The 14,596-nt window shown below is 34.5% G+C and overlaps 1 protein-coding gene across 1 annotated transcript in view; it reads left to right on the top strand.

Moving 5' to 3' along the window:
• Window positions 1-14,596, top strand: part of crim1 (cysteine rich transmembrane BMP regulator 1 (chordin-like)) — a 610,482-nt gene that overhangs the window by 476,878 nt on the left and 119,008 nt on the right. The window contains exon 9 of the mRNA XM_088928119.1: window positions 4,569-4,725. Coding sequence (XP_088784245.1) covers window positions 4,569-4,725 — 157 coding nt within the window. The remainder of the gene's footprint in view (window positions 1-4,568; window positions 4,726-14,596) is intronic.

Here is a 14,596-nt window from a genome sequence, read left to right as displayed (position 1 = left end):
TTATTTATACCAGCACCTATCTTGGGAAAATATAGACAAGTAAGTCTGAAAACAATTACTTAAAAAATTAGCCAGCTCAGCAAATTTAGCAACCTTAATCTTTAGAATGATACCAACAAAGATTAATAACTATTTATGATTATTTATAATTTGTTTTAATTTATAATGTATGTATTATTTAAAAAGCACCTTTCCAAACCCAAGGATGCTGTAAATAGTAATAAAAAAGTACAATAAAAAGTAAGAGAAAATATTAAACATAAACAAACATGACAGTTAGTAGGACAATCAGACATAGCTCCTAGTAAAAAGATGAGTTTTGAATTTAGATTTGAAGAGAATAAAAGAAATAGTCTCTCAATGAGATGGAGGAAGGGTATTACAAAGGAGCAGCAACAAAATAAGCACAGTCACCAAAAATGTGAGATTTAGTCATTGAACAAAGGAGTTCAGAGAAGGAGACAGATTATTTCAAAAGTTAAAAGTCTAAAGAGTTTAAACTTAACAGGATCATATATTGAATACTAACTTTATAGGCAACCGGTGTATTGACTTATGTATAGGAGTGATGTGCTAGCTACAGGGTTTTGGACATATTGCAACATACTAAGATGAGTGTTAGGGAGCCCATGGAGTAAAGTTGCAGAAATCTAACGTTGATGCTATAAATGCATGAATCGTGCACACAGCATTGGACATTTATAGAAATAGCCTAATTTTGGTCAATATTTCTAAGGTGAAAAAAAGAGTCTCAATCAACTTTTTTACATGGTGCTCAAAAGACAGGAGAGGATCAAGTGTGACTCTTAGATTCTAGACTACAGCTAAAGCATGAATGGGGAAGTCATCCACCATTGCTGTGAAGCTCTTCAGCTTTTCCATATGACATTTTGTGCTCACCAGTAAAATTTTTGTTTTGTTGCTATTTAGCTTTAGGAAATTAGATGTCAACCAGAGCTTCATGTCAGGCAAACAAAAGATAAGTGATGGAGGTGAGAGATCAGAGGGGGAAGACGTTTTGACATAAATCATCTGCATAGCAATGAAAGACCATGTTTGCATATAATGTGACTGAGAGGAAGCATATAAATAATAAAAAGTAATGGGCCCAAGACGGAACCCTGCAACACATAGTAGCCATGGAGGATTTATGAGGACCACAGAAAACAAAATGTTTCAGATAAGTGCTGAGCCAGTTAAATCCAGTACAGATGCAGCCATTCAGAATGCACGGTACAACCCCGTAATACGCAAAATTACCCACACTTCACTGCTTTGCATCGCGGTACGTGATTGGCTAGCCAAAATGACTGACAGGGGCACTCATGGTGCATTGGTTGTTAGTGAAACGATTTAATCATTTAAACTCTTTACTGTGCATGTTTTAACTGCTTAGTATTGAATATTTATATGGAATTTTACAACTAAAGGGAAATTTTAGTAGCTGAGCATAAAAAGAAGAGGAGCATAACGCGTCTGAAGGTCATGAATGATATTAATTTAGGAACATAAACATATTATGTAAACTGTATATGGCTGGTATTGGTAATTTAAATAAAAAATACACACCAGTATTCCACTTTCTCCCTAAACATTGTCCAACTGAGCAATCTTGCTTTCATAAAATATACTGACTTTTTCACGTTTAATGTGTAAGATGCTGTAATACAGTTTAAAATTATTAAAAGTCTAAACAGTATACAACTTAAATTATTATCTCTATTAATATAACAATCAAGTGGTATTAAATAGATACAACCTTTTAGTATAGATGACACTTTTCTAAAATTTATTTAAAAAATAAAAACGATTACTGTCTAATCTTTCCATGTGTGATCCCATGAGGAAGTACAATATGCTCCTGCTTTGTTTAACGATGGTATGAAAAATCTAAATGGTGAGAAAGCTATGCTTAAAGTTAATTAAGGGACTTAGAAGACAAAGATAACGATTTGCATTGTATTGTCAGATTGTGAATCAATAAAGGCATTTAATTAAACGCGATTTAAATCAAAATGGGGGTAATGGGGACTCTATTATTTCTCTATTATCAAAATTTGTTCAATTGTGGTTCTTTTGGAAACATTTTGACATGTTCCTTGTAACTACACTTCTGTCGATATTGTAGCAATAGACAAAATTAAATGCTTGGAGTTTGTAATGTACAGATTTCTATATTTATGTCTTTATCTAGTGGTTTCATTAGTGACAAAGGCTAAACTTTCAGCTTCAGTAACATGTACGCCGTATGGCCGACATTACAGGTATTGTGCGAGCCGGCTTGCTGGCTGCGGTGACGTCACTGCCTTTCATATGAATCCTTTCATATGAAAATAAACAGTGTAAAGCAAGTATGTTTTTTTTAATGTTTGTAATCGCTATTCTTGCAAGTACAAACACAACATAAATTGGAATGCTACAGAACCCTAAACAGACAGTACACACTAGCTGAATATAGCTGTGTCAGTCTTCATGGACATGGACAAAATCATGGACATTATGATTTAAACATCATGGGTGCTGTTTTTAAAAAGCTGTTGAGTAAAGAATATGAATTTTCCTGCTGAATGAAAACAGGAAATAAAGAAAGGGTTTCAGAAATCAAACAAAGCTTTATTCCTGTGCTTACAGTCTGGGTAATTGGAGACTACGCTGTTCTGCTTCCTATGGTTCCTATTGCACGAAACCGTATTGAGCAATATTTCTTGTGTTGTGAACATGTGTACACAGCAGTCCCCCAGTGTTCCAGTTAGTGCGTAATTACGCATCGATGAAAAACCTGAGGTTTACAAAAACAGAATTATCTCACTGATAGTTTTATGTAGAGGCTGTGAAAATTTTAATTTGAAAGTCGAGGTCTTTAAAATGCATTTTGTGATATTTAGAAATACCAACAAATTCAATATAGTGTCGATAATATTTATTATCAGTAATAATATCAGTAGCAGTTTGAAAATATTAGTTGTTATTAATAAACGACTTAGCTTCGAACATGTTGTGATATTTAGAAATATAAAAAATCTCAATATAGTGTCCATAATATTTGCTATTTTAGTTTTTCAAAGAAATGTTTATTTGTCAGAAGAAAACTCATGGTGACAGCTGGGCTTGATCCTCTGACACCAGATATATAAGGGACATGTTTAAGCCATCACGCCACAGACGTAATTACATGGAAAGGAGTGAAACTGAAGCGCACATATCCAAAGAAAGTGTACTACCCTGAAAATTTGAGTTACAGTACATGAATATAATTATATCGTTATTCATTTCTTTAGATACGTGATTCCATATTATATTCCCTATTATTCAAATTCTGAAATTTATGCTTTTGTTAACTGAGATAATGAGCATATTCACAGAAAAGGTTAAAACATTATAACTTTTTACAAAGTATATAAAATTAATATAGTCAGAAGGAGCACGTAAAAACATTTCCAAAATAACCACATGTAAAACTTTGACGCTTAAAATGTTTAGGAAGAAAGTGGAATACTGTGTATTTTTTCCTTAAACTACCAATACCAGCCATATACAATTTACATAATATGTTTATGTTCTTAAATTAATATTGTCCATCAGACACGTTATGCTCCTCTTCTTTTTATACTCAGCTACTAAAATTTGCCTTTAGTTGTAAAATTCCATATAAATATTCAAAACTAAGCAGATTAAAACATGCACAGTAAAGAGATTAAATGATTAAATCTTTTCACTAATGACCAATGCACCACGAGTGCCCCTGTTGCTCATTTTGGTCAGCCAATCACGTACCGTGGTACAACGCAGTGACCTGTGGGTAATTGAGTGCGGTATGGGTTTGTACCGTGCATTTTGAATGGCTGCATCTGTAAGTTGAAGTTAAAAAATTATAAGATAGATGTATAATCATAAGCCCTTATAAAATGATATGGTATTTTACTAGTTTTAGCAGCATTGTAGCATTCAGAAGTAGCACTGCTTTCTGATTTAGCAAGTTAAGCTTGATGTACAAGTTCACTGCAGTCAGTATAAGACTTTTCTTTCTTGAACTTAGAGAAATCCCACTTTTAAACATCTGATTTAATGTGTTTACACTGTGACTTAACAAAAAGAAAAACATCTATTAGTACAGTTGTTTGTTTTTTTTTTTGTTTTTACTGTAAACTTTGAATACCCTGGGATCTAAAGCCATAATCTTACTGAATATAAAATATTGATGCTAGAATAGTGTCTTTTTCAGGCAGTGAAGATCCTCGGTGAAGAAAACTACTTTTTCTTGCTTAAAATAGACAGTCATGTCCTTGTTTAAAGACTGGCTTGAATATTGTAACAATAGTGGTTTTCTTCAGGATCATGACCACAACATTATCTCTATAATTACCATGCATGCCTTGGAGATTTCACAATATTTGTAAGAAAGGAAAAATCATTAATGATTAAAATAAAAAAGACATACTGCTCAAAATTTGGCACACTTTTTCTTTAGAATCATATAGTAGCAGCTTTGGAATTATTGATAAAAAAGAAAAAGGAATAGCTATTTTGATAAACTCCATTCTTAACTGCATGTGTTTCTATGTTCCCAGGAGAGGAGCTCTGCAGCGGGTTGATTGCAGGCTGTGCCCTGGACTGCCCCTTTGGCTTCCAAATAGATGCACATGGCTGTGGGATCTGCCGATGTCGACCACGACCCAAGAAATGCAAACCAGTGGCCTGTGAAAAGGACTGCCCTTTTGGCTTTGTGTCAGTGCCCTCTACTAACTATTTCTGCTTCTTTTTGGAATGTTTGTGCTATGACCTCACACTTTATCAGGGTTTAGTTCAAACACATTAGAAAGTAGTATCACCCTTCATTAAATCAAAGCTTTGAGCCAATTCCAGAAATGAAAACCTAGCTTTTAATTCTATGCATCCATTTAATAGAAATAAGGAGTCTCTAGTAAACAAAGTATTAATTTGCAGACTGGGGAGGTTAAAATTTGGCTTTAAAGAAGCCCAGTAGCAGAAGATTAAAAATGCTTTTATTATGATCGAAAACAATAGCATCTTCTTTTAGATTAATATTTCCAAAGGACAAAACCTAAAGGCTATTTTTTTAAATAAACTGTATTACTCTAAGGAGCACATTAGAAAACAGGATCATTTATGTGAAAATGAACTAATCTGAAAAAGCGCTGTAAAACCCCATACTGCGCGGAATTATCTGCAGAACAGCGCAGAATACCACAGTACGTGATTGGCTGGGCAAAATGACTGACAGGTGGCACTTGTGGTACATTGGTTGTTACTGATACGTTTGCTTCATTTAATCTCTTTACTGTGAATGTTTAAATCCACTTAGTATTAAATATTTATATGGAATTTTACAATTCATAAACATAACCTTCACTTCGCTTATTAAAATGCCTATTTCTGAAACACGATGTTTCAGATGTTAATAACTTTGTGAACAAATGACACAGAGCCTTTAAACCACAGGCATTTTAAAGATCCTGATTTGTCTTTTTATTTAAACAATATCTAGAACCTGGTTGAATTTTTAGAAACCTCAGTTTGAATAAAGTGGATCCCAGGTGTAAGCGACTTCATAACATGAGAAGGCATTATGCTATATTTTTTATGTATCAGTTGAAGCCCTCTGAAGTCTCTCAAAAACATGTAACATACTATTGTGTGGCACGATGGACAGCTGATTATTTTAATTTTAAAGAAAATCAAAAATAAGAAACAATAATGTCTGTCTAAAATAGACATTGCATGATTTTAAAAACACGAAATCCACGATAAAAGGGTAATTTTTCTTCCTTGTGTAAACACAACACGCATTTCGTACATATGCAGTACAATCACATTCTCCTTTCTTCCCATGGTGTGAAGCAAAATTGGAAGGTAAATACCGACTGAGAAAATAGCGAACCGCCCACTGAGCTCAGTCAGAGAAGAGGCGGCGCTGTGAGTAGGCCGTTCTGTAACTTGCAGTGTTTATGGCAGTGAGCGTGTCTTCCTTTAAAACTTAATAATGAAATGTAAATAATTTCTTTTAACTTATAAATTTTTTAATTATCCTTAAACATAGCTTTCTCACTAGTTAGTTTTACTGTATATTTGAAACCATTGTTAAACAAAGCAGGGGCTTATTTTACCTTCTAATGACATTACATATGGATAGATTATGCATTTTAATCATATTTAATTAAAAAAAATCTATTTTAGAAAGTTTCATCTACACAAATATCACAGACTATTTTCGGTGGTATTTCTAAATGTTATGTCACATTTAAATATTTTATATACATCTAAATAAGGAATTCTGGTGCATAAACAATTAGTAATCAATAATTAGTATTACAGTTTGCATTGTGATAATTTGTTACACTTCTTCCACATCTTGTAAAAACATTAATTTAACTGTGCTCAAACATATGTTAAATCTGACTATCAGAAATTAAGTAAAATACAAACTTATAAAATTAAAAATGAAGGTAAAATATAATTTAAAATTAAGCAAGGGTTCACTTTTTTTCTGTCTCTCCCTACTCTCTCTCACCTGCTGTGATTCGGACACAGAATGGTTAAAAATGGGGACAGGTCATACAGTCAGAGGGATGGGGAAAGGGGGAGGCGTCTTCCCACTTCTATGACAAAAGTGCCAAAGAGGAATAGCTTGAGCAACATACTGAGCCGAAAAGTTTGGTACCGTCTTCTCCGCTTTAAAGGTACACTCCTTGTGGAAGAATTTTCACCTCGACCGTTTGCCCACCAGCTAACATGCAGAAGCAAACTGAATACAAAATGTACTGGCAAGAATAGCGATTACAAACATTATTTAAAATGTACTTGCTTTATACTGATACTGTACAGTGTATTAAAACTAACACTATGGGCACTACAGTGTGAGTAACGCTGCCCACTAAACCTCTTTCCCACAATTTCACGGGGGCAAGTTCACGTAGTTGATTTATAGCTAGATACAATTTTATCTTGCTACATGAAAGCACAAATTCAGACATTTGTCAACATATTTACTAAAATTATCCATCTCATCTGTGTTAATCTCACTGTGGCCTGAAAAAAATGTTTTTTTTTTAAATAAAATAGATAAAAAACATTTTCCGGATTATCACCTCGCACTAGGGGGGAAAGAGAAGTGCTGGTGGTCATCTATTTCACTCTCCATCACTCTGCCCAACCTCCCTGGACAGACAGTTGATTAAAACTCATTCAAAAGGGTGCGGTGTGTTAACACACACTCTGCTTAACAGACCCGCTTGTAAGAACAAGGTGACTTTCTGCTCAATTAAATAAAGCTACAGTACAGACAGATTTTAAATTCTTCAAGTAAAATTAGCTGTTTGTCAAAATCAGATATTTTGCAAGCAGTACACAACTTCTCAAAAAGAACCTTTTGTCACTCGTGCAAACTCAACAATTTTATTGTTTATTTTTATTATTCCAAAATTTGAACGATATGCCTTAGGGACTCATTATAGTATTGTAGTGAATACGATTCGTGACGGAAAATCAAAATACCCCCCCTCCCACCTCCTATATGGCATTTCCTGAACAGCTGAGCCCAGGCTAACCCCCGTCCCGCCGCTACGCATAGGGTCTTTTTTGCTCTCCTGCCATTCCACGGTTCGTCCCTTCCCACATCCGTGACAACAGGAAGTGGTGTTTTTACCGCATATTCTTAGAAAAGAATAAAACTTTTTATGAAGTACAGTATCTAAGCTTTATAATGTTAGAACAAACAAGTTAAAACCACAACCCAATTTAAGTTACCAAGTTAAAGACTTTGATGCATAAAATATGTATGCATAATTAAAATAGTTACAGTATGAAGAAGGTGGAAGGCTGTGTACTTTTGTCCAACTAAGCAATCTTGCTCTTATAAAATATACCTACATTTTAATCAATTTAATGGTTATCATGTTGTAAAACACAGTTTATAATTATTAAAAGTCTAAACAGTATACAGTTTAAATTCTGTAATTGGCAAAAGATTGTCCCTCAGCATTAACTGGGATTCGAAATAGTGCATTTTCTCCCAACAGCCCAGATGCTGGATATGAGACATTAAACTCAGTTCAGCTAAGCGCAGCTCCACCTGGTTGTATTACAAGGTATTTCACCCTATTTAAAAAAAACTACTTTGCAGTTCGTTGCGGAACGACCACCGCGTTTTAGCGCAGCATACCTCACACATTTTGAATTGCTGGATCTGTAGAAATGTGTGTTAAACACAACTAAGCCCCAAACAGCAGATAAAAACAAAACAGCTAGTCTGACCTTGTGAATCAGGTAGAGTCTGACATAGATACTAATGTAAAAGGCTGATATCTGATATCCAAAGTACTGTAGAAAAATTAGACTGACCTTGTTGAAGTATTTTTCAACTTATATCTTTATTAGTGCCATTATTTGTAGAATGCAGTTTTGTTAAGTTGGAATTTTAGTTAATCTTCATTGATATTTGTTATTGTCCCTTATTATTCCATTATAGCATGGGAATGAAAATTCTAACCATATTTTTCTGTCGATAAACTGCTTCGGAACATTAAGCTTGACAAGAGAGCAAGAGTGGTAAACTTTGAGCCCACAAGAGTTAAAAAGTCAAAACCCTTGGGGATCTTTTGAGAGATAGCAGAAGCTGTGAGGTGTATTATTTCATGGGTACATACTGTAGCATTTAAAGAATACACTGATCGGGTGCAAGGGTCATTACTTTGATGCCACCACATGGAGTTACTATTTTTTATATTCCATTGACTGTGGGAAATGACAGCTTTGACTTTTTGCTGCCAGTTTTAATTTTTAACTGTTATTGTAATGAAGTTTTCAGTTCAGCTTACAAACTTCTTATACTGTAAAATTCTGTTTATCATAGTGAAGATGCCAAGTGAAATAAAAATCACATAAGGTGAATATTGTAAGTAGAAATAAAAAGCATCAGGCAAATAATCTCATCTTAAAACTAAACAGGTGTGTGTTACCTTACAGGTCCAAATCAAAATGGTTTGTGGCCAGCATAGAATTCAAGCTTGTTCAATGAAATGTGGCCTGCTTCATTGTCTGGGGACTTTATCTCTAAAATAGGCTAAGCTGCTAATGCCAATTTATAGCATTTAATAAATCAAATTAACCCCTCTGCAGGTTCAAATTGCATTCTTTGTACATTTCTTTTTTCTTATTAAACCATCATAGGAACTCTCTTAATTAAATATGTTCCACTCCTGTGAAACTTAATGCCAGAGTTCAATTAAATGTATTTCTGATTACAAAGCAACACACAAAATGGATACAGTAGAATTTTCTGAAATATTTTGTTTAGATGGATGGAGAATATTAAGGAATGGTATTTGCATTTAGTGGAGTTAGTGGAGTTTTTATGGCCCATTTCAAAATTCTATAATCTGTCTTCTTGCACATTCTTTCTTTTAAAGTGTTCCCTTTTCTTTTTTTTCTATCCTGTTTGCAAATTAAAAGGGGAGCTTTAAATGCAGTTTGATTAAGGCATGTCTCAGAGGCTGTGTTCTCTTTGGATTTTTTGGGATTTTACTTCAAATAATACATTCATTGGGGGATTTTTAATGTAGTTAAGGCTGTGATTTATTTAGGAAAATCTATGATTTTCCAAAATCTATGGAAAATTGATAACTTTCTTTTTACCCACTTGAAGAGCAGTGTTGTTATCGTTGATGTTGTCTGCTTCATGACTTTTTTGCTGGCAGCATACAGTATGGTACGAATACTCCTGCCATCATGTAGTTCACTGGTGAGCTTACAAGACAGCACCTGCTCTGGTAGGCAGAATGCCCTGTGTGGACCAGGGCTCATTTGGGTCAAATGTATTTCCACCCTACCTCTCCCGTCTTAGTTTATTATTGGATTATTTTAAAATTTCATGCATTTAAAAACTTCTTATGTGGTAAAACTTAAAGATTTTTCTATAAAAAAATCATAGATTTTCTATGAAAAGAAAAAAAGCTTCAAAAAGATAAAAAACAATTTATGTTACATTTTATCACTTTTACAATGACCTGCATTGTCTATGTGAATGAAAGTACAAAAAGATACATACCACTGTTCATGTCTCTTAAGTGGTAATAGTCCTCAACATGTACCTCTTAGAATAAATGGAGCAGTAAATTGGAAGTGTACTGAAGTTAAAGACCACTCACCCTGAAAAAACAGATTTAAAAATGTATGAAAGCAAGGTAAGGTTAGGCTTGAAAATGGGTTTGTTTTCTAATGCTTGGGAGACATCCCTTTATAGTTTTACATGTCCACACTTTCCATGCAGGACAGGTTTAATTCTGTCTTTTACACTTGAGCTATATTTCATGATGGAGCTCCTGTTGGAATGTCCTTATAGGCTGCCTCTGGCAACATTCAGAGCAGTCTAGCTTGATTTGATTTAATGTTTGTTCATCTGAGCCATCTCATAATGGCTCTAATATGTTAATTCTGGGATTATGTGTTAATCCTTTTCAAAACTAAATGTGATTTAGTGAAATACCTTTTGGTCATTGATGAATGTTGTATTTGTACAGTAGTTTGGTTATTCTGTGCTTTAGTTAAAAATACAATTTGTAGCTAAAAAGAGAAAATATTTTATGTATTCAGTAGAACATGATTCCTAGCTTCAATCTGTTCTCCAGTTTATAATAAGTTGTAATAATAATGATATATATAATAATACATTGCTGACCAGACCAAAAGTGGCTATAAGGAACTATCCTTACTGGCACCTCTCAGTAACAATACTCTTTCTGTTCTTGAGACATACATTATTGCACATTAATTGGTTATTTTCTTAACAAAAGTAACGTAGAAATGTATGGCTTAAAAATAATTGCATATCTATAGTGTTTTTCAAGACTTTACTTATAGGAAATGACTCACTTCATAGAAATGTAGAAGTGAAGTGTTGCAGTCACCTGGGTAATGTGCAACAGCCATTGTACACCAGCAGTCCCACTGCTGATCACAGCAGATCAGGTGGAGAAGTAAGAATTTACTTCACCAGTTAAAAGGAACATATCCTACATATTCTACATATCCATAGTGGAATTCAGGCAATATAATGAGTTTAATACCACTTCTCTTACAGAATTTATCTATACAATCATTGACGTCTTAATCTTTAATGACTGAGTAGTAAGGACCATAGTTCTGAGTCCTCTAAACACTTTTTGAGATATTAGTATTTCTTTACTGGTATCTCAGAGTATGTAATTTTTCTGCGGTTTCCATTTGGAATTTTTCTAATAAATTTGGAATCCCAATTTGTGTATTTTTCATGTCTTAACTCATAGCTACAAACCCTGCAGCTGCACTCAGGATGAGAGGTACATCTCTTTACAACAACACTGAAAGCCTACAATTGCTTGAATGGCCATAGGGGTTACTTTGTCACCAGAAGCCAAGAGAGCTCTGCCCACTAATACCCCTCCCCAGCTGCTTGGGGAATCCTGGTCACAGCTACTTTGTGACACAGTTATCCAGGCTTAAATCCATTATCATAGAATGCAACCTGCACTTGGGCAAGAGCTTTTACTGGTCAGGCCACTTTGTAGCCCCATTTTCTCTTTTAAATAAGAAAAAACATATAAGATATTACATTGCAAAAATTACCATATTCATTTGAACTGAGGTGTGTTACTTATTCAAGATCTTCTTCATTTATTCTTATAAATCTGTATTTTGAGAGCTTCGTCTTGCTGGTAGTTATGCACACAAAATGTATTACAAGCATTTTTTATTACAATTTACTTTGTTGAATAAAAGGTCTAGAAGGCTTCTGTGTTTGTCACTGCTGTTAAAGACTAATAGATAAAGTGGCAGTGAATTCCTTTGGTGCCTCATTTCTTTTTCATGAATTAAAATATGGCCAGCAATGTCAGTTAGGTACCCAACAAATACTTATGTTTTTCCCAGAACCTGCGAGTTCAACAATGAATGTGTCTAGGATCATTTTGCATGTTCCTATGCAAGTAGATAGTTTTTAGCTATCTACGGTCATGGTGTCATAGTAATAAATAAGTTCTTAAATAGGGCTATGAATCAAATGTTTAAAGGGCACCTATTTTGGGCAGCACAGTTTCACAGTGGTTAGAATTGCTGCCTCGTAGTACTGGTCCTGGGCTCATTTCCTGGGGTGCTATTTGTGGTTTAGAAAATGGATGCATGGAAATTTTGTAGATTGCATAGATTTTAAAGTGTCCTGCCAAATTGAAATAAGCAGTCTGGATATAGAAACACTATTTCAATGATAGAACACCAAGCATGAAGTAGCAGACACATGAGTAGAGTCTGCATCATGAGGGTGTCATCTCAGCTTGTGATAGGGAAAACTGATTTTTTCGAGGCTGCGGTTATGTTAATAATAGCTCTTTACTTAAGCTAGCAGTCATACACATATTTTAATGTATGAAGATAGGAAGAGCTTTGCATTCCATCTAAATAACACTATCATTTCACATTTGCGATTGATTATTTGCTTAGCAATTACATGTTGTGTTATTTCTATTAATCAACAAAAATATATCTATTAAAGTGTTTTTGTTTTAGCAACTAGTGTACTTCAATACAATTCCATCATCAGATTCATTTGGGAGAAAGGTAGCTTGGAAGATAATGCTTTAGGTGCTATAATTGTGACCAGTAATCCAACTAAATAAATATGGAATTATACCAAAAAAGGACTCCAATAAGCTCAGACAAGAAGAGGTCTGAAATGTCCTGTGACTTATCAGCACACTAGGATAAATCTAGTGATAGTGTCTGGTTATATTCAATGATTTGTGCAAACAGAAAGAAAACTTTTTATTATTAATTTCATTATCATAGGTCAGACACGATAAAAAACAGTTTGTTCTTCCTTGAACTACTAGTACTAAATTACAGAAAGAGCTGAGTGTTTAAAATTTGGACTTTCCTAGCACAAACCTTGAAAGCATAATTTTCAGTCCAGCTCTTTTCCTTTAATAGCATCCCATTTCCAGTGTCTTTTAGTGTTTCTGCATTGTTTTTTTTTTCTGCAATTTTCTTTTATTTTACCTGTTGCATAGCATATACTGGCTTTTTTACACATAGTGTGAAAAAATATATCATGAAGATGTTTTCTGTTCAAGTAACAATTAAAGTCGAATCTGTCCTTCAATGTGAAATGAAATATCAGAAGAAGATTGATGGAGCTTATGGTGAAAGTTAATGAAAGTTACAAAAAAGGATTTTCACTTTTTCTTAATATACTCAACCCTTTGTGGCTTGAATTTTTGTTTTTGTATAAAAACAAGTAAGAAATGCTCATTTATTGTTTGAACAATTCCTTGATATGTAGCCAGTTAATGATAGTTTTGAGGAGAGCAATGCATTTTGTGTATGTGAAATAGCTTTGTAGAGAGACTAGAAAATGTATGGAAGATATGAATGCATATTTTCATATGTTAACTGAGCAGTATACATTGCAAAGGTAAATTATCATTTTAGAGAGAAATGTTAAGGTTTAACCTGACATAGTATTATTAAGAAAATCATGTGTAAGTAAATTAGAAACACATTTCACATGGAAACTACTTAGGCACATGTGCAGATAGTAAAGCCTTTAGCTGCACCCGAAGCTATAAGAAGAGCATAGAAACAACTTAGCAGAGATAGAAGGTCTGAGAACCTGTGAGAGAGAGAGAAAATACCTCTCTCTCTCTAACTTGCTAGCTGTCTTTCATAGGTTTGGTAGGATTAGAATTTTAAGAACTTTCAAGTAGATAGCTGCGTCACCATTTTGGCTGTGGAGCCATCTTCATGTGTGAGGGAGAGTGGGAAAGTAGGAGAAAAGGCATAGGATACCAAAAGAAGGAGTAGTTAAGAAGGGACATGAAGCTTTAGGAATGAGCTTATATACAGTATATTGAGATCCATCTCAATGAAGCTAGTGGGCTCTCACTGAAGGAAATCGGGCAAGGTATAAGCAAGGGTTAGGTTGGCTATATCACTCCAGGTGGATGCTGCACATTGGTGGTGGTGGAGGAGAGTCTCCATTACCTGTAAAGTGCTTTGGAAAAGCACTATATACAGGAAGTGTAAGTGTAAGCTCTGATTGGTTAGGATCTCCTAGGGCTTAAAGGGACAGAAGCTCTCTGTGGGAAGCTGCTCTTGCTGTCCATTATATTAGGCACTAGGTTTCTATAAAGACGAAGACGTAGGAAATGTGAAGTAGTATCAGATTCAGTTGTTGACATATCAAATCTGCCAATAAGTAACAATTGTGGTTACTGGTTGTGGTAGAGCAGACCTGGTCAGATGGGACCAAGAGAGGGCTTAAAACTGCTACTAATAAGAACAAATAGGGGTCACCCTCAATTCCCTAAAAGTGGTTGGTTTAATATTGCTTCTTTAAGTTTCGAAGGGGGATTAATTACCCTGAAAGGAATCAGTTTGCTTTGGTAAATCATGGAGTCAAATAAAGGTTAGATTCTGCTGGTTATAAATCCCAGAGAGGCTTGAATGGTTCCCCTGGGAGGGGAATAAGTAGATCAAGGTCCTCCAGTAGGGGAACATAAAGGTTATAGATTACAAGCTCAGGGTGGAGTTTGAGTGATGGAGAAGTAAA

This window comes from Atractosteus spatula, chromosome 2, assembly GCF_055471065.1.
Source record: "Atractosteus spatula isolate fAtrSpa1 chromosome 2, fAtrSpa1.hap1, whole genome shotgun sequence".
NCBI classification, from domain to species: Eukaryota; Metazoa; Chordata; class Actinopteri; order Semionotiformes; family Lepisosteidae; genus Atractosteus; species Atractosteus spatula.
The sequence above is the reverse complement of the archived record's forward strand: the minus strand, read 5'-3'. Positions and strand labels throughout refer to the sequence as shown.